We start from the raw sequence: 21,119 nt of genomic DNA, 5'->3' as shown, positions 1-21,119 counted from the left end.
GTGAGCTGAGATCCGGCCACTGCACTCCAGCCTGGGCGACACAGCGAGACTCCGTCTCAAAAATAAAAAAATAAAAATAAATAAATAAATAAAAATTGTGGACCTGAAAAAAAAAGAAACTGATAAAATGGAACAAAATGTATGAAGCAACAATCAATATATATCACACACTATTCCCAACTTCATAAATACTGACAAAGAGAGATATCAGGAGAAGGCATTGAGTAAAGTTTGATGTTAAATACACACATACAAGGCCGAGCACTGTGGCTCACGCCTGTAATCCTAGCACTTTGGGAGGCCGAGGTGGGTGAATCACAAGGTCAGGAGTTCAAGACCAGCCTGACCAACATGGTGAAACCCCATCTCTACTAAAAATACAAAAAATTAGCCGGGCGTAGTGGTACGTGCCTGTAATCCCAGCTACTCAGGAGGTTGAGGCAAGAAAATCACCTGAACCTAAGAGGTGGAGATTGCAGTGAGCAGAGATCACACCACTGCACTCCAGCCTGGGCAACAGAGACTCAGTCTCAAAAAAAAAAAAAAAAAAAAAAATATATATATATATATATATATACACACACACACACACACACTCAAAGTAGTTGATATAAGAGTATAATCAAAGAAATGAAGTGGGAAGACAGGGAAACCCTGTAGGCCCAGAATAAACAGACACAAATAAACAGAGCTTCAGACAGCCTCATCAGCAAGTGAATAATTACAGTCTTCTTCAATAAGATAACATGAGTAATTTAGTTCAGAATAAAGTCATTAACCTTAACCAACAATAACCTCCCACCTGCAGAGAACAGCTACTGACTACAAGAGACTGAACCTCTACAGACACAGAGAACCTAGAAGCAAGAACCCTTCCAGATAGGAACTAGCAAACTGGGACACTTATAATTTTTGTATTCAAAAATCAGGACTACTACATATCTTTGACAATCAGATGTCTAATGTATGCACTGCAACAAACGGTTCATGGTAATCCACATCTACATTATTTGGCATATAGAAGCCTACCTGATGGTGGTGAGGAGAGGAATCTTAGAAGATACACAGCTGCTGTCAAAAATTCTGCAAAATAGAGAGAGTAAGACATTATTTTGTTTCTTAAAAACTTTCTGAAATAAATATCAGTGTATTTAACAAGCTTCTCATTAATTCACAGTATGAAATACATAATTGTCATTTAAAAATATGTAGGATCAGGCCAGGTTTAGAGGCCTATGCCTGTAATCCACAGGCGGATCACCTGAGGCCAAGAGTATGAGACCAGCCTGGGCAATACAGTGAGACCCATCTGTGCAAAAAATTTAAAAATTAGCTGGGCGTGGGGCACATGCCTGTAGTCCAAGCTACTCAGGAGGCTGAGGTGAGAAGATCACCTAAGCCCAGGAGTTTGAGATTACACTGAGCTATGATCACACTACTGCACTCCAGCATGAGCAACAGAGCAAGACCCTGTCTACAAAAAAAAACAGCGGGGGTAGGATCAGGCTCCAACAAATCTTGGCTAAAATACTAAACAAAAGTTGCAAGATGTTTTATAAAATAAGTCAGTGCTTACAGTTTAGTGTAGAAATCATTTGGCTGGCTGTTGTGGCTCATGCCTGTAATCTCAGCACTTTGAGGCCAAGGTGGGAGGATCACTTGAGGCCAGGAGTTTGAGACCAGCCTGGGCAATATAGTGAGACCCTATCTCTACAAAAAAAATAAAAAATAATAATAATAGCTAGGTATGGTGGCGCATACCTCTAGTCCCAGCTACTTGGAAGCTAAGGCAGTAAGATTGCTGGAGCCCAGCCAGTCAGGGTTGCAGTGAGCCATGATCATGCCACTGCACTCTAGCCTGGGCAACAAAGAGATCTTGTCTCTAAAAAAAACATTAATAATGATAAATGAATAGAAATAAAATGCACATTCTAAAGTGATAATCTGAACTGTAAAATTATATCCACAATTCACAATAATATGGGACATAAAGGATATGGTCTGAAAATGTACAAATCACCTAAAAGAACATCTGTGTATCAAGAGCAGTTTCCCTGAGACTCATCAGTTGAAGGCCTGATAGTGTCATTTCCAGACTAAGACCAACCAGCAACCAAGGAGGAGTTGTGTTTTGGTTTTCAAGAGACAGCATCTCAGTTGATGCCCAGGCTGAAGTGCAATGGCACTGTCACAGGTCACCGAACCCTCAACCTCCCAGGTTCAAGTGATCCTTCCACCTCAGCCTTCCAAGTAGCTGGGACTATAAGCACATAATACCATGTCTGGCTAATTTTTTATGTAGAGACAGGGTCTCTTTCTGTTGCCCAGGCTGGTCTCGAACTCCTGGGCTCAAGTGATCCTCCCACCTCAGCCTCCCGAAACGCTGGGATTATAGGCATAAGCCACTACACCTGGTCAAAGAGAGGAGATTTTATACAGCAGTTAGAGAACAGTCTAGAAGCCTCCACTGAGCACTTCAGCAGAAGGAAACTAACAGCATCACCACCTCCTTCTTCTCTTCTCCTTGTGCCTAGCTTTTCTAGTATGGTTGCTTGGCACTAGAGCTTATTGCCTAAATAGATTAGTAGAAAGCCAAACCACTAATAGTTAATGTAACAAGACTAAACTGCAGTGTAAATGAACAGGAACAGAACAGGTAGCTTTCGAGACAAAGGAAACTGAATGAGTGGAAAGGGGATGCTGGCCTACCATTCCCTGGTAACTCTCTTTCTGCACCATCTGGTAATACTCACAGACTTTGCTAGAAACTAACTGGACAACTGTCACACACTGCAGACCACACTCTTCCCAACAGGTGGGTTTAAACAGAAACTGGGGCCGGGCGCGGTGGCTCAAGCCTGTAATTCCAGCACTTTGGGAGGCCGAGGAGGGCGGATCAGGAGGTCAGGAGATCGAGACCATCCTGGCTAACCGGGTGAAACCCCGTCTCTACTAAAAAATACAAAAAACTAGCCGGGCGAGGTGGCGGGCGCCTGTAGTCCCAGCTACTCAGGAGGCTGAGGCAGGAGAATGGCGTAAACCCGGGAGGCGGAGCTTGCAGTGAGCTGAGATCCGGCCACTGCACTCTAGCCTGGGCAACAGAGCAAGACTCCGTCTCAAAAAAAAAAAAAAATAATAATAATAATAATAATAAACAGAAACTGGGTGCCATTCTGGAGCCTGGTGCACAGTATACACTCAACTGAATAATGTAGGAATTCCAAAATAGCTTAAGGTAAAACTCTTAGAAACTGAAAAGGGCTTGCAATTTTAAGCAAAATCAGGGATTCTAAAAGAGAACAAAATAATTTTCCTTTGTGATTACACTAATGTTCCCGACATCTTTATTGACACAGTTTTGTTTTTTGTTCAATTGGTTTATATTACACTTTAAATCCATTTTTGGGAAGTAGCTATAGAAAAGTACTAAAGCTAAAACCCTAGAACTATAAAACCATATCCAATAGCTTGTATAGAACCCCAGTTTTTGCTATTTTCTGTCTGCTCACAGTCTGGGGCCCTGCAATTTCCATTCAGCACTTCACTTGCAGTATAGATCACACTGACCCCAAAGTATGCTAAAATTATCTCCCTCTCACAGCCTGGTTTCGGGGATTCTTCAGTGCTTAAAGGAAAGCTGGACCATAAACCCCTCAGGGTAGCTACGGACCTTTGCCAGTCTCAAGGAAATTTCCAGGACCCAAAAACTGCTGAAAAGCCATTAAATACAGGTCATCAGTCTTTAGGAACCTAGATATCACTACTAAACAATAACGTTAGCAATTTAATAGGGAACAGCAGTAAACAAAGCTTTTGGTTTACTGACACAATAGCTATAGAATCTTTACATTCCTTAAAAACATTTCTGCCTTCCCAATTTACCTCAGATTACAATCGGCACATGTGGTCACCACTCTGTTACCAGTAAGAGGTGAAAAATAGGCAGAAGCAATGCTCTTTGTATGTTCAGTCAAAGAAATCAAAGGCTGACTTCCCCTGGACTTCAGTTGCCTTGCATCATAAATATGAGTATCCCTGTAATGGGAGAAACAATGATCAATGTTGCCATAGTACATGTAATGAGCCTCTACAACAGGGCTAAACATAAGTTAGACACTCACATACTTGCTATACTGAGGAACATTTAAGACACAACTCTCGGCTGGGCGCGGTGGGTCGTTTGTAACCCCAGCACTTTGGAAGGCCGAGGCAAGCGGATCACCTGAAGTCAGGAGTTCGAGACCAGCCTCAACATGGAGAAACCCCGTCTCTACTAAAAATACAAAATTAGCTGGGCATGGTGGTGCATGCCTGTAATCCCAGCTACTCAGGAGGCTGAGGCAGGAGAATTGCTTGAACCTGGGAGGCAGAGGTTGCAGTGAGCCAAGATCACGCCATTGCACTCCAGCCTGGGCAACGAGAGCAAAACTCCGTCTCAAAAAAAAAAAAAAAGACAGAACTCTACTCAGGAAGGTGAGGCAGAAGAATCGCTTGAACATGGGAGGCGGCAGTTGCAGTCAGGTGAGATTGCACCACTTCACTCCAGCAAGACTCCATCTCAAAAAAAAAAAAAAAAAAAAAAAAAAAAAAAAAAAAGACAGCACCCTCTAATTCTCTATTAGTTTTCCCAAAACTGGTATAGATAACAAGTACAATACTAGACACGTTCCAAAACTATAGCAGATACATGGATCCAGTGCATATAGAAAGACAAGTTTTTTGTTTTGTTTTGTTTCGTCTTTTTTGAGATGGAGTCTCACTCTGTCATCCAGGCTGGAGTGCAGTGGTGCAATCTTGGCTCACTGCAACTTCTGCCTCCTGTGTTCAAGTGATTCTCCTGCCTCAGCCTCCGAAGTAGCTGGGATTACATGTGCATGCCACCACACCTGGCAATTTTTTGTATTTTTAGTAGAGACAGGGTCTCACCATATTGGCCAGGCTGGTCTCAAACTCCTGACCTCAAGTGATCTGCCTGCCTCAGCCTCCCAAAGTGCTGGGATTACAGGCATGAGCCACCACGCCCGGCTGTCAAGTTTCTAGTTGGTTTTTCAATCCTTCCAAGAAAAAAGCTAACACAGGCCAACAAGTTATAGGTCACATATAACTTTTTTTCCTTAAAATTGAAACTTTCTTCTCGTAAGATCAGAAGCAAATACATATAACGCCAAGAAAAAAAATTTCTTTCAGCATTTTCACTATTTATTAAATCTAAAAGTATTTATTTTAAAAAAATCACTCAAGTCTCAATCAGTGTAGAAAGGAAAATTACTTGGCCTTTGGGTATTACAAAAGTAATACCTTTTGTAATATTTTATTACAGTATCTTTGATAACCAAACTAACCCATGTAATTTTGACATTAAAAGATCTAAGTCATAAAGTCTTATAAAGACCATACCTCAATCCGGCAGTGATAAAATACTGTTTATGCACTGGGTGGACATGAACAGTTCTTATTTTTCCCATAGAAGAACTGGTAAGTTTCTCATAAGAAGTTCCAGGTGTCCGTCTATCCACCAGTGACATATTTCCATCCCAGTGTCCTACTATCAAAGTGGAGGCATCTTCTGACAAGAAGTCGAAGGAGGAAAAGCTACTTCTTTCATTTCTATACACCTAAGAATATAAGTAACAATCAGCTTGTATCACACTCTTCTTGTAAAGAAAGCCAAAACAGCCAGGCGCGGTGGCTCAAGCCTGTAATCCCAGCACTTTGGGAGGCCGAGACGGGTGGATCATGAGGTCAGGAGATCGAGACCATCCTAGCTAACACGGTGAAACCCCGTCTCTACAAAAAATACAAAAATTAGCCAGGCATGGTGGCAGGCGCCTGTAGTCCCAGCTACATGGGAGGCTGAGGCAGGAGAATGGCATAAACTTGGGAGGCGGAGCTTGTAGTGAGTGGAGATCCACGCCACTGCACTCCAGCCTGGGCGACAGAGTGAGACTCTGTCTCAAAAAAAAAAAAAAAAAAAAAAAAAAAGAAAGCCAAAACATAAATTCTTTGGTAAAAGGGTTACAAAACACTTTACCCAAATAACCTCATTTATCCTATCATCCCCATCAGATGCACAAGACATAATGGAAACACAGTCAGGGTATCTGGGGTGTCCATTGCCTTGAATATTTATCATTTCTATGTGTTGGGAACATTTCAAGTCCTCTCTTCTGGGTATTTTAAAATATACAATACACTGTTGTTAACTATAGTTACCCTATTCTGCTACTGAACATTAGAACTTATTCCTTCTATCCAACTGAAAATTAAAAAAAAAAAAAAAGGAAACAAAGGCACTGATCAGCTGTGTCTACAACTAAATGGCCCATCTACCCATGTCAGGGCTACATCCCAAATCTCTTAAACCCAATACACCTCAGTTCCAGATCTACCCTGTGAAACTTAACAGGAAAAGAACTGAATCTGAATTCTACCCAATTGAAATTATATTTTAATATGCAAAGTAACTTTGCCAACCAAGTCCAAGATACACAGCTGAATGCTCACCTACTCTTAGTAGAGGAGTAAATATATACATTTTTTGACAGTTAATCAGGCTACATCTATCAAAATGATTAATGCTTATACTTTTGGACCCAGTAATTTCACTAAGAGATCCGTAACAATGTCTGCTGCAAGATTGCTTATAATAGCAATAAGAAGCAACATAAATATCCACCAAGAGAGATCTGGTTAAATAAATGACGGTCCACCTCTACTTTGAAATACCACACAATGCTAAAAAGAATAAGGCAGTTTTATAGCATTAACTGTCCAAGATATACTATTAAGTGAAAAGAGTTGCAAAAGGCTATGTATATTAGTATGAAGCCATTAGTATAAAGAAGAGGAGAAAAAAATGTGTAACTATATGCTTTGTAAGCACAGGTATACTTTGTGGAAGCATACTCAAGATACGCAACAATGGTTACTTGTGGATAATGCAAATGAAGGACAGACAGATTTACTTTTATATCTGAGTTACTGTAAATATTTTATCGTGAGCATTTTTTTTTTTTTTTTTTGGGACAAAGTCTCACTCTGTTTCCCAGTCTGGAGTGCAATGGCACAATCTCGGCTCACTGCAATCTCCTCCTCCCAGCTTCAAGTGATTCTCCTGCCTCAGCCTCCCAAGTAGCTAAGATTACAGGTGCGCACCACCACGCCCAGCTATATTGTGAGCATGTTATTAAGTTTTTAATCACATGTAATCCACAATGCAATCACTTTGGGTTTAGGACTCATGCATATAAAGAATAAAAAATAAATCTTCCTGTCAACAAAGAGGGGATGACCACAATTCTTACTGTTGAATCATGAATTGCTGATTTTTAGTTTTAAAAACAAGTATTATAAACTAAGAATAAATTAATATACTAAAGGCATCACAACCTTCACACCCCACAAAAAGACCAATATATACAAATGAAACTTGGCATACTCAATATATTTAAATGATTAAGAGCAGGGGCTTTGGAGTCAGACAAATCCTGGTGTAAATTCTTGTTCTGCCATCTATGTCCTTGAGCAACATCTTAAACCTCTCTTTGCCTCAGTTTTTTCACCTGTTAAACGCAATAACATTACTCATTTTCTAGGCTGTTATAAGGCTTAATGATGTATATAAAGCACACTCAAGATAGTGCCTAGTATAAGGTACCTGTTCAGTCAGTGGTAACTGAAACAAATTACAAATACGTGCAATAGCATGAATGAATCTTAAGTGTTACACCAGGTAAAATAAGCCAGAAACAAAAGGCTACATATCATTTAATTCCAAATGCTTGACATTCAGGAAAAGGCAAAATTATAGGGACAGTAATCACATCAGTGGTTACCAGGGATTGCAGACAGTGGGAGAATGACTACAAAAGGTTATGATGTAGTTTAGAGGGAAATGGAAATTTTCTTTTTTTTTTTTTTCTGAGATGGAGTCTCACTCTGTCACACAGGCTGGAATGCAATGGTGCAATCTTGGCTCACTGTAACCTCCGCCTCCTGGGTTCAAGTGATTCTCCCTGGCCCAGCCTCCTGAGTAGCTGGGATTACAGGCGTGAGCCACCATGCCCGTCTAATTTTTTGTATTTTTAGTAGAAACAGGGTTTCGCCATGTTGGCCCTGTCGGTGTCGAACTCCTCATCTCAAGTGATCCACTGCCTCAGCCTCCCAAAGCGCCGGGATTACAGGCATGAGCCACCACGCCCGGCTCTATAGCTTGATTATGATAGTTACACAGGTGTACACAATTCACCAAAACTCACAGAATTGTACACCTAAAATGGTAAATTGTACCATATGTACCTTTTTTTTTTTTTTTTTTTTTTTTTGAGAGTCTCCCTCTGTCACCCAGACTGGAGTGCAGTGACACAATCTCAGCTTACTGCAGCCTCTGCCTCCCAGATTCAAGTGATTCTCATGCCTCAGGCCTTCCGAGTAGCTGGGACCACAGGTGCACGCTACCATGCCCGGCTAGTTTTTGTATTCTTAGTAGAGGTGCAGTTTCACTATGTTGGCCAGGCTGGTCTTGAACTCCTGAGCTCAAGTGATCCACCCTCCTTAGCCTCCCAAAGTGCTGAGATTACAGGTGTGAACTACCGTACCTGACCTATTCTTTGTATTATTGCAAATAATGCTGGTATGAACATTCCTGTACAAGTTTTTGTGTGGACTTCTGCTTTCATTTCTCTTGGGTGTATACCTAGGAGGGATATTGCTAGGTCATATGGTAACTCTGTTTAACATTTACGGAACTGTCAAACTTTCCCCAACCAACTATACCATTTTACATACCAATTCTCAATGGATAAGAGTTTCAATTTTTCCACATCATTGCCAACACTTGTTATTACTGGCAAGTGTAGTTATCCTAGTGAGTGTAAAGTGGTATCTCATTGTGATTTGCATTTCCCTAATGCTTAGAATCTTTTCATGTGCTTATTTGCCATTTGTGGTGTTTTTGTTTTTTTTTTAAGACAGAGTCTTGCTCTGTCGCCCAGGCTAACGTGCAGTGGCACGATCTCAGCTCACTGAAAACCCCACCTCCTGGGTTCAAGCGATTCTCCTGCCTCAGCCTCCCAAGTAGCTGGGACTACAGGTGCCTGCCACCATATCTGGCTAATTTTTGTATTTTTAGTAGAGATGGGGTTCCACCATGTTGGCCAGGCTGGTCTCAAACTCCTGACCTCAGGTGATCTACCTGCCTCAGCCTCCCAAAGTGCTGGGATTACAGGTGTGAGCCACTACGCCCAGTGCCATTTCTGTTTCTTTAGAGAAATGTCTATTCAGATCCTTTGCCCATTTTTTAATTGGGTTAGCTTTTTTAATGAAGCTGTAGGAGTTCTCCACCTATTGTTTTAAAGTCAGGCTTATTGAAATATAAGTTACAGCCGTGCGTGGTAGCTCACGCCTGTAATTCCAGCACTTTGGAAGGTCAAGGTGGGCAGATCACTTGAGCTCAGGAGTTTGAGACCAGCCTGGGCAACATGGCAAAACACCATCTCTACTAAAAATACAAAAATTAGCCAAGCATGGTGACACATGCCTATAGTTCCAGCTACTCAGGAGGCTTAGCGGGGAGGATCACTTGAGCCCAGGAGGCAAAGGCTGCAGTGAGCCGAGATCAAGCCACTTCACTCCAGCTGGAGTGACAAAGTAAGACTCACATCTCAAAAAAATAAAAATAAATAAGGCCAGGCATGGTGGCTCACACCCATAATCCCAATATTTTGGGAGGCCAAAGTGGGTGGATCACCTGAGGTCAAGAGTTCAAGACCAGCCTGGCCAACATGGTGAAACCCCATCTCTACTAAAAATACAAAAATTAGCCAGGCGCGGTGGCACGTGCCTATAATCCCAGCTACTCGGGAGGCTGAGGCAGGAGAATTGCTTGAACCCAGGAGGCAGAGGTTGCAGTGAGCCAAGACTGCACCACTGCACTGCCACCTGGGCAACAAGAGCAAGACTCTGCTTCAGAAATAAATATATAAATAAATAATTTAAACACAAATGTTCGGCTGGGTGTGGTGGCTCATGCCTGTAATCCCAGCATTTTGGGAGACCGCGGTGGGTGGATCACAAGGTCAGGAGATCGAGACCATCCTAGCTAACACGGTGAAACCCTGTCTCTACTAAAAATACAAAAAAAAAATTAGCCAGGCGTGGTGGCGGGCGCCTGTAGTCCCAGCTTCTCGGGAAGCTGAGGCAGGAGAATGGCACGAACCCAGGAGGCGGCAGAGCTTGCAGTGAGCAGAGATCACGCCACTGCACTCCAGCCTAGGCGACAGAGCGAGACTCCGTCTCAAAAAAAAAAAGAAGAAATACAAATGTTCATCAACTGATGAACAGATGAATAAAATGTGGAATACCCATACAATGGCATATTATGCAGCCATAAAAAGGAATGAAGTACTGATACATGGCTACAACATGGATGAACTTTGAATACATTTTGTTAAAGAAATCAGTCACAAACGACCACAAATTGTATGATTTCATTTATGTGAAATGTTCAGAATAGGAAAATCTGGCCAGACGCAGTGGCTCACGCTGTAATCCCAGCACTTTGGGAGGCTGAGGCAGGTGGATCACAAGGTCAGGAGTTCCAGACCAGCCTGGCCAATATGATGAAACCCCATCTCGGCCGGGCGCAGTGGCTCACGCCTGTAATCCCAGCACTTTGGGAGGCCGAGGCGGGCAGATCACGAGATCAGGAGATGGAGACCATCCTGGCTAACCCGGTGAAACCCTGTCTCTACCAAAAACACAAAAAATTAGCCGGGCGTTGTGGCGGGCGCCTGTAGTTCCAGCTACTCGGCAGGAGAATGGAGTGAACCCAGGAGGTGGAGGTTGCAGTGAGTCGAGATCGCACCACTGCACTCCAGCCTAGGCGACAGATACAGGCTCTGTCTCAAAAAAAAAAAAAAAAAAAGAAAAAGAAACCCCATCTCTACTAAAAATACAAAAATTAGCTTGGCGTGGTGGCATGCGCCTGTAGTCCCAGCTACTCAGGAGGCTGAGGCAGGAGAATCACTTGAACCTGGGAGGCGGAGGTTACAGTGAGCCGAGATCACGCCACTGCACTCCAGCCTGGGTGACAAAGTGAGACTCCATCTCTACAACAACAACAACAACAACAACAAAAATTTCCCGGGCATGGTGGTGGGTGCCTGTAATCCCAGCTACTAGGAAGGCTGGGGCAGAAGAATCGCTCGAACCTGGGAGGCAGAAGTTGCAGTGAGCCAAGCTCACGCCACTGCATTCCAGCCTAGGTGATGAGAGTGAAACTCTGTCTCAAAAAAATAATAAAATAAAAAATAAAGTTCAACTTATAAGACTTCTCTTATTGAGACAATCTGATACAGTTAAGCAAATCTGAAAGTTCATCTCAAATGACATGTTTGTTTTAAGCATTAAGTAGAAGATGTCTTATTTTGAGAGAGGGTCTCACTCTGTTGCCTGGGCTGAAGTCCAATTACGTATGTAATCATGGCTTTACTACAGCCTCAATCTCCTGGGCTCAAGCAATCCTCACACCTCAGCCTCCTGAGTAGCTATGACTACAGGCACGTGCCACCACACCAAGCTAATTTTTTTTAGAGGCAAGGTCTTACTATGTTGCCCAGGCTGATCTCTAACTCCTGGGCTCAAGTGATCCTCCCACCTCAGCCTTGTGAGTAGCTCAGACTACAGGCACACACCACCACGCCCAGCTAGTATTTTTTATTTTTTGTAGAGACAAGGTCTCGCCATGTTGCCCAGGCTAGTCTGGAACTCCTGGCCTGAAGTGAGCCTCCCACCTTGGCTTCCCAAAGTGCTGAGATTACAAGCATAAGCTACCACACCCAGCTAAATACAAGTCTTATGCCTAAAAATGGAAGAGTAAGTTATTTTATTTAAAAGCTTTGGGGAAAAAAAAAAAAAGAAATTTAACAAGTGCAAACACATACTACGTGCCAGGCTCTGTTCTAAGTACTTTATCTGCATAAACTCATCAAATTCTCACGACAATAATAAGGTCAGTACTGTTAAATCCCATTTCACAACTAAGGAAAGTAAGGCACAATGAGGTTAAGCAACTTGTCAAGGTCACATAACTAGTAATAGATGATCTGGGATTTGCACTTAGGCAGTGTAGTTCTCAAAGTCCTTCTGCTATATCACTTCTTCCAATTGGTATAATAATTATTCATGTGGCATTTCATAGAGAATCTAGAATATCATCTGAAGTCAGCATGTAAACACATTAACATTTACCTCTTCAAAAATAGCCCTGGAAAAATCCCCACAGCGTAACGTGCCATCATAGCTCAGTGACAGTATGTGGGCCGGATTGGCGGGTGAGAAGTAAAGACAGCTAACTGGTTGACTATGGGGATGAAAAACATAAACTCCATCTTCTTTAGGTTGCTGGGTCTGGAAGAGAGTTGGAGGTAAGGGGAGAGGAAAAAAAGCTAGTGAAAAGTAGTGATTTTTGTTATGCTATTATGTCATTAAAGAATTTACACTGGATTATATTCAGTCTTTTCTTAGTCTATAATTGTAACCACTCTCCCCATCAGAAAGTCAGAATGAGAAACTTAATCTTGTCATTAACTTTTTGTAGTTTTCAATCCAACAATACCAAGTCACATTAATTTTAACAGTGACCAGCTTTCTGTAACTAACAAACTAGTTTATATATTACTGTCAGTTTATAAAATCCTCAGGAAATGAGAAATCTACTCTATTTCACACATGGTATAATCGCTAACTAAAACAGTATCAGTACCTTAGCACTTTACTTCTGCAGCAGGCTTCTGTATAATATTAACTTACTCATTCTCAGCATAATTTTCATAAGGTATTTGGTCCTGGGACAAAGATGATAGTTTTAAACATACTTTGTTCTCTAAATACACCATAAAAATGCATGTATTTGAATTTCCATATTAATATACCTACTCCTAAGGACTATCCTTTCCACAACTGCATTGCCAACTCCTGAGAAGTCACTTTTCAGATCAAGGTAAGTTGTTTCTATGCCATAAGGCACATTATGAAACACACAAAGCATCACCTCTAAATCTGGCTTAGTCTACTCTGAAATCGTCAAGCATTTTTGTTTTATTATTTTAAATTTTAAAATGGAAAAGTATTTTTTAACAGGAAAAAAAATGAGAAAAAATTATTATAATCACACATATTCTTCCTGTTACAAGTTAGAAACTGACAGACATTTGTTTATAGCATTTGTTTTCTAGAAAAATAAAACTTTCTCTTGTTATAAAGAACTCAAACAATGCAGAAATGTACAAAGATGAAAGTTTTAAAAAATCACTCCCGGCCAGGCACGGTGGCTCACACCTATAATCCCAGCACTTTGGGAGGCCAAGGCGGGTGGATCACGAGGTCAGGAATTCAAGACCAGCCTGGGCAAGATGGTGAAACACTGTCTCTACTAAAAATACAAAAATTAGCCGGGCATGGTGGCAGATGCCTGTAATCCCAGCTACTCGGTAGGCTGAGGCAGAAAATTGCTTGAACTGGGGAGGCAGAGTTTGCAGTGAGTCGAGATCATGCCACTGAACTCCAGTCTGGGCGACAGAGCAAGATTCCGTCTCAAAAAAAAAAAAAAAAAAAAAAAAAAAATTCCAAATCTAAAATTAACCAAAATTATCATTAAAATACTGAGATTACAGACATCTTTATAGTTCAATTTAATGTGATTCAAAATGGCATATATAGCATGGTCCTTTTTTAAAATTTCTTCTCTATCATTCTATCTGTATAGGTACATATAAATATGTCAAAATAATATAAGAAAAGGAAGCTAAAGGAATTTTTGAACTTCAAGTATTTACAGAGACATTATCTCCTACAATGGCAAAAGTATAAAACAAAAAGCAATTGTAGTCATTATGCTTTTTATTTTTTGAACTGTTAATTTTAGACAATTTATATTGATTTGAGAATATTATTCTCACCCTTCCTCCAACAGTCTTCTCTTTTTTTTCTTTTTTCTTTTTTTTTTTTTGAGATGGAGTCTCACTCTGTCACCCAGGCTGGAGTGCAGTGGCACAATCTCAGCTCACTGCAATCTCTACCTCCCAGGTTCAAGCGATTCTCCTGTCTCAGCCTCCTGAGTCGCTGGAATTACGGGCACCCACCACCACACTTAGCTAATTTTTGTATTTTTAGTGGAGATGGGGTTTCACCATGTTGAGACAGCAGGTAATCTGAAACGCAGATTTTTTTTTTTTGAGACAGTCTCAACTCTGTCGCCCAGGCTGGAGTGAAGTGGCGCAATGCCGGCTCACTGCAACCTCTGCCTCTTGGGTTCAAGCAATTATCATGCCTTAGCCTCCCGAGTAGCTAGGATTACAGGCACCCGCCACCATACGCAGCTAATTTTGTATTTTTAGTAGAGACAGAGCTTCGCCATGTTAGTTAGCCAGGCTGATCTCCAACTCCTGACCTCAGGTGATTCGCCTGCCTCGGCCTACCAAAGTGCTCGGATTACAGGCGTGAGCCACTGCGCCTGGCCTTGTTCATTATTTTATACTAGGATTCATACCACCTACTTGTATGGGGTAGGTGTTACCACTCCCATGGGTCAAGAAAACTTCCTTTGAAGACAATCAGTTCTACTATTCACTTTCCCTACTTCCTCTATTTTTCCTCCAGCAACCATTTCCCTATTTCTCATTCTAAAGAGGGAAAATCAGAATACCCAATGTGCTTCTCTTCACTTTTGATAATATAGGAGAAAATTCTCAGGATTTGGTCGATTTACCAGTATGGATTCTGCACATGGGTCAGGGCAGAAGCTAAATTATGCTGTCTCCTAGCTCTGCTACAGGATTCGTTTCTCTCCTTGGTAGCTAGTTTTTGAAGTATACTACATTAGGTTCTGCTTCTTTTTTATTGCAGTAATTTTTTTTTTTTTTTTTTTTGAGATAGGGTCTCACTCTGTCAATTCAGCCTGGAGTGCAGTGGCACAATCATGGCTCACTGCAGCCTCAACCTCCTTGGGCTCAGGTGATCTTCCCAGCTCAGCTTCCTGAGTAGCTGGGACTACTGGCACACACCACCACACCCAGCTATTTTTTTTTTTGTAGAGACAGGCAACTCACTATGTCACCTAGGCAGGTCTCGAATTAGTGGGCTTAAGCGATTCTCCGGCCGCAACTTCCCAAAGCGCTGGAATTACAGGTATGAGCCACTGCATTCAGCCAGCATGAGGGATCTTGTAGGGATGATGAAAATGTTCTAAAACCAGACTATGATAGTTAAACAACCGAGTAAACTTATTAAAAACCACTTAGGCCAGGCACAGTGGCTCATGTCTGTAATTCCAGCTCTGCAAGGCAGAGGCAGGTGGATCACCTGAGGTCAGGAGTTCGAGATCAGCCTGGCCAACATCTCTACAAAAAATACAAAAATTAGGCTGGGCACAGTGGCTCATGCCTGTAAACCCAGCACTTTGGGAGGCCAAGGTCTGGAGTTCATGACCAGCCTGGTCAAGATGGTGAAACCCCATCTCTACTAAAAAAAAAAAAAAAATCAGCCGAGCATGGTAATGGGCACCTGTAATCCCAGCCACTTGGGAGGCTGAGGCAGAGAACTGCTTGAACCCAGGAGGCGCAGGTTGCAGTGAGCAGAGATCACGTTACTGCACTCCAGCCTGGGCGACAGAGCGAGACTCGTCAAACTCGACAAACAAAACAAAAAGAAAAAAATTAGCCAGGTGTGGTGGCGAGCACCTGTAATCCCAGCTACTCAGGAGGCTGAGGCACAAGAATCACCCGAACCCAGGAGGTAGAGACTGCAGTGAGCCGGGATCGCACCACAGCATTCCAGCCTGGGTGACAGAGCGAGACTCCCACCTCAAAAAAAGGAAAAGCATTGAATTTTACATTTTTAAGTAGGATTTTATGATAGGTAAATTATTACCTCAATAAAGTTACTTTTTTAAAAAACTGGGGAAATTGTGAGCACAGGATAGGCAAGGTAATATTGCTTTTAGACTTGCTAAATCTGTTAATGAGATTGCCAAATGTCCTGGAAAATTAGGTTGATGGAGATACTGGACTATGGAGATCTAGTAACAGATTTTTTTTTGAAACAGAGTTTTGCTCTTGTTGTCCAGGCTGGAGTGCAATGGCGCCATCTCGGCTCACTGCAACCTCCATCTCCCATGTTCAAGCAATTCTCCTGCCTCAGCCTCCCAAGTAGCTGGGATTACAGGTATGTGCCACCACGCCCGACTAATTTTGTATCTTTAGTAGAGATGGGATTTCATCATGTTGGTCAGGCTGGTCTCGAACTCCAGACCTCAGGTGATGCGGCAAACTTCGGCCTCCCAAAGTGCTGGGATTACAGGTGTGAGCCACCACGCCCGGCCATAATACAGATTTTTGGAGTCACCAGGAAAGATATGAAAAAAGAATTTTTATGTATGTCTTAAATTATATACAGATCAACCATCCAAAAATATCTTCACTTAATCATGCTAATTTTCAATATTTCCTTTTCAAAATTATTCGAAAGGTAGTCTCAGATGAGTGTGGTGGCTCACACCTGTAATCCCAGCACTTTGGGAGGCTGAAGCAGGTGGAGCGCTTGAGCTCAGGAATTTGAGATGAGCCTACACAACAGAGTGAGACCCCCATCTCTACAAAAAATAAAAAAATTAGCCAGGTGTGGTGGCACACGACCGTAGTCCCAGCTACTCAGGAAGCTGAGGTGGAGAATCACTTGAGCCTGGGAAGTTGAGGCTGCAGTGAGCTATGATCATGCCATTGCCCTCCAGCCTGGGCAACAGAGCGGGACTGTGTCTCAGTGGTGGGGGGCGGGGGAGAGAACAGTAGTCTCTATCCCCATTTCTTCCAGGTCTTTCATTACCCTCATACTTTCTTAATCTCCTAAAGCCTTTGTTCCTTACTTACCTCATTGTCAAAGCTATTCTCTCAACTCAAGAATGGTACCCTATTTTCAAAATCCATGGCCTTTTCTCCATTCTTTTAACTTCTCCGCAAAAGGCTCTGCCAACCTCCCATCCTTAAAACTTATCTCTTGGCTTCTAAAACATACTATTCTGATCTTCTTCCCACTTTTTTGCTTCAGTTTTCTTTGCTAAATCCTATCACCTCCTACCCCCAACTCACATCTTATCAAAATAAGGGAGAAGCTATGATCCCAAAATAAGAAAGAACTTGGTTTCTATCTGTCTCCAGACTTGCAAATTTTGTTTATAAACCCCAACCAACTTCAAGTCACCACTGTTTCTTCATCTTCATTAATTGTCCTTATGGCATTTTTCATGTCTTTGGTCTTCTTCCCCAATAAGAAAATAAATTCAGAGAATATTAACTTGACTTTTCTCAATTTTGTAACAACAGACAGCATTTCATGCAGAATTATATGCACAATGAATGGAATTCAGTATCTATTTCTGACTCATCAAAGATGACTAGAATCGTTCCAAAGCAGGTCCCTGGGAAGATATTTTGATACAGCTTAGAAACTGTTTCTTAGTCCATTTGGGCTGCTAAAACAACATACCATAAACTGAGTGGCTTATAAACAGCAGCATTTTATTTCTCACAGTCCTGGTGACTAGGAATACCAAGATCAAGGTTCCAGTTTATTGAGTGTCTGTTAAAGGCCTACTTTCTGGTTCATAGTTGGTGCCTTCTAGCTGAGTCCTCACATGGTAGAAGGGACAGTGGTCTCTCTTAGGTTTCTTTTATAAGAATCTTATTCACTAACCTTATTCATGACCTAATCACCTCCCAAAGGTCCTACCTCCTAATACCATAGAAATTAGTATTTCAACATACGAATTTTTGGGGGTGACAAAAACATTCAGACCATAGCAGACCATATTGTAAACACAACTAGAAAACTAAACTTTGGGCCGGGTGTGGTGGCTCACGTCTGTAATCCCAGCACTTTGGGAGGCCAAGGCAGGTGAATCACGAGGTCAGGAGATTGAGACCATGGTGAAACTCCGTCTCTACTAAAAACACAAAAAATAAGCTGGGTGCGGTGGCGGGCGCCTGTAATCCCACCTACTCATGAGGCTGAGGCAGGAGAATGGCGTGAACCAGGAGATGAAGCTTGCAGTGCGCCGAGATCGCGTCATTGCACTCCAGCCTGGGCGACAGAGCGAGACTCCACCTCAAAAAAAAAAAAAACACTAAACTTTTTTTTGAGACGGAGTCTCACTCTGTCGCCCAGGCTGGATGGCACCATGTCGACTCACTCCAACCTCTATTTCCTGGGTTCAGACAATTCTCCTGCCTCAGCCTCCCAAGTAGCTAGGATCACAGGCGCCTACCACCACACCCAGCTAATTTTTGCTTTTTTTAAGTAGAGACAGGGTTTCAACATGTTGGCCAAGCTGGTCTCAAACTCCCGACCTCAGGTGATCCACCTGCCTCAGCCTCCCAAAGTGCTGGGATTACAAGCATGAGCCACCACACCCGGCCACTTTGTGTGATCTTTTCACATACATGTTTAAAGTGTAACAAAGTTTTCTGGAAGTTAATTTATGCCCAGATGGTTAATGATATTCAAGCTAAAAATATTAAAGTTCTATAAAGCAAATTTAAATTCCTCCAGATTTCTAAAATTTGGAATCATAAAGCATCATAAAGCCCAAAATTATAAGTCTCACGCAACATTTATAAACACATGGCTCTAGCCTATTCTCTTCCAGACTATTTGCTTTAGACAAACTATAATATATTCAAGAATAACAACTTACCAAATCACAAAGTCCAACTTGCCCAAATTTGGCCCCAACTGCTACCAAAGTTCTAGTCTCTGATGGGTGGAGAGCCATAGAGAATATTGGGCCTGTGGTAACTTTGTAAACAGTATCTTCACTAATGACCATGCCATTTAAATTGGCTCTGTAGCTAAGAAAATTAGAAAGTTAAATTTTGTAAGTAAAACCAATCTCAATAGTCAAAATAAGTAAAAGATTATTCAAAAAGAAAAATTACAATCAGTAAACAAATATTGGAAACTATTCAATCTCCTGGTAACCAAGGAAATCAAATTAAGCAATACTCTTTCACTTTTTAAATTACCCTTGATAATTTTACCACCACCAAAAACTGGTAGGCTGCAGTTAAATACACATAATCACACATATAGCTAGTGGAAGAGTAAGTTCGTATAAAATTTTCAGAAGAAAAAAAGACTTTTGAGAAACAATTCGGCAATGTGTACTAAAAGCAATAAAAATGTTCACAATATTTGATGCATTAATCTCACTTCTGGAAATCTAACCTAAAGAAATAATCCACTATCATATCCATATACTTCAACAAACACACAAAACTAAATGGAAAACAACCACAAATACCAAGCAGGTAGGAGGAGAAGTGAATTCCTTCTACTCAATGGAATATTTTATAATTATTCAATAATTTTAAAGACTCTAATAACATGTAACCACAAATGAAAAAAGCATAATGCAGGCCAGGCACAGTGGCTCACACCTGTAATCCCAGCGCTTTGGGAGACCAAGGCAGATGGCTCACTTGAGCTCAGGTGTTCAAGACCAACCTGGGCAACACAGCAAAATCTCATCTCTACAAATACAAAAATTAGTGAGGTATGATGGTGCATGCCTGTAGTCCAAGCTACTTGGGAAGCTGAGGTGGGAGGATCATTTGAGCTCAGGAAGCAGAGGTTGCAGTGAGCCAAGATTGCGCCACTGTACTGCAGCCTAAGCAACAGAGGGAGACCTTGTCTCAAAAAAAAAAAAAAAGAAAAAAGTATAATGCAAAATTGTATATACATTACAACATACAGTAAAAATGTATGTGGATTCACTCATTTATTCAACACTGAACATTTATTCAACACTGAACATATATTATATGCCAGGCACTGTTCTGGTTATTGAAATAAAATTCTTGCCCTCATGAAGCTTATATCCTAGTAGTATTGTATATGGCAACACTTGAGAGGAAATACACAAAAACAACGGTTGTTAGGGTGGAAACATTTCATCTCACTTTCAAAATTCCCTAAAATGATGTATAGTCTTTATAACTCAAACATCTCAAAAAATATAAAAGAAACACAAGGAATTGCAACTTACCTTTTAATGCTAGATAATCCTTTCTCAGTGTTCTTACTACTTGGCTGAAACATTGGGAGAGATCAAAGAACTACATTAACACACACACACATATATATATAGTATATATTTCCTTAACAGATGATTCTAAAGGCTATTAGCCTTCCCAATACCTTGTTCATTCCTGCCCATGTGTGCAGAAATCCTTTAAATCGTTCATTGTCTTCTTGATTTTCAGAAGTCATTTCTAAAGGCCCAGGAGGTAACAAAGGCTGTTATAAAAAATAAAAAGTTATTTGTTAGTCTCGTAAATTTGTTGGTTTACATTTACCTAGAATGTAAACACAAGGAGGGCAAGGGTATTTGTCTGTTTTCCCACAACTTCACTTTCAACATTAACAGTAATGGTGGCATATCATGGACACTCAAAATAATTGTTCAATAAATGAATGCCAGGTACCCTATAAATCAATAACATGTATTATCTCATTTAATCCTCTCAAGCACCTAGTGAATGAGGTATTACATTTTAAAGACAGTGGATTGAAATTTAGAGCCTGTAATCCCAGCACTTTGGGAAGCCGAGGCAGGCGGATCACGAGGTCAGGAGTTCAAGACCAGCCTGCCCAACATGGTGAAATCCCATCTCTACTAAAAATACAAAAATTAGCTGGGCATGGTGGCAGGTGCCTGTAATCCCGGCTACTCGGGAGGCTGAGGCAGGAGAATCGTGTGAACCCAGGAGGTGGAGGTTGCAGTGAGCCAAGATTGCACTATTGCACTCCAGCCTGGGCAACAGGGCAAGACTCCGTCCCAAAAAAAAAAACCAGAAACTTAGAGGAGTTAACTTGCCCAAAGTCACACAGCCATTAACCAGAGAAGCTGAGAACTGACTCAGATTATCTTAACTCATTACTCAGTATCATACCTACATTACTAATTTTTTAAACAGTTTGTAACCAACCAATGGGTGAGAAATCATGTTAATATGTCACAACTAGCAATTTGTTTTAGTGAATGAGACTAGAATAGAAGTATCAGGCCA

General features: G+C 41.4%; 1 protein-coding gene across 3 annotated transcripts in view; it reads right to left on the bottom strand.

Moving 5' to 3' along the window:
- WDR76 (WD repeat domain 76) overlaps nt 1–21,119 on the bottom strand; it is a 44,943-nt gene that overhangs the window by 6,215 nt on the left and 17,609 nt on the right. For all 3 annotated transcript variants that reach the window (XM_050799474.1, XM_050799472.1, XM_050799473.1), the window contains exons 6-12: nt 20,248–20,346; nt 20,096–20,139; nt 18,746–18,899; nt 12,250–12,408; nt 5,398–5,615; nt 3,883–4,035; nt 1,030–1,083 (exon numbers count right to left, since the gene is read on the bottom strand). In XM_050799474.1, coding sequence (XP_050655431.1) covers nt 1,030–1,083; nt 3,883–4,035; nt 5,398–5,615; nt 12,250–12,408; nt 18,746–18,899; nt 20,096–20,139; nt 20,248–20,346 — 881 coding nt within the window. The remainder of the gene's footprint in view (nt 1–1,029; nt 1,084–3,882; nt 4,036–5,397; nt 5,616–12,249; nt 12,409–18,745; nt 18,900–20,095; nt 20,140–20,247; nt 20,347–21,119) is intronic.

This window comes from Macaca thibetana, chromosome 7 (genome assembly GCF_024542745.1).
Source record: "Macaca thibetana thibetana isolate TM-01 chromosome 7, ASM2454274v1, whole genome shotgun sequence".
Taxonomy (NCBI): domain Eukaryota; kingdom Metazoa; phylum Chordata; class Mammalia; order Primates; family Cercopithecidae; genus Macaca; species Macaca thibetana.
This window is presented reverse-complemented; position numbering and strand designations above follow the sequence as displayed.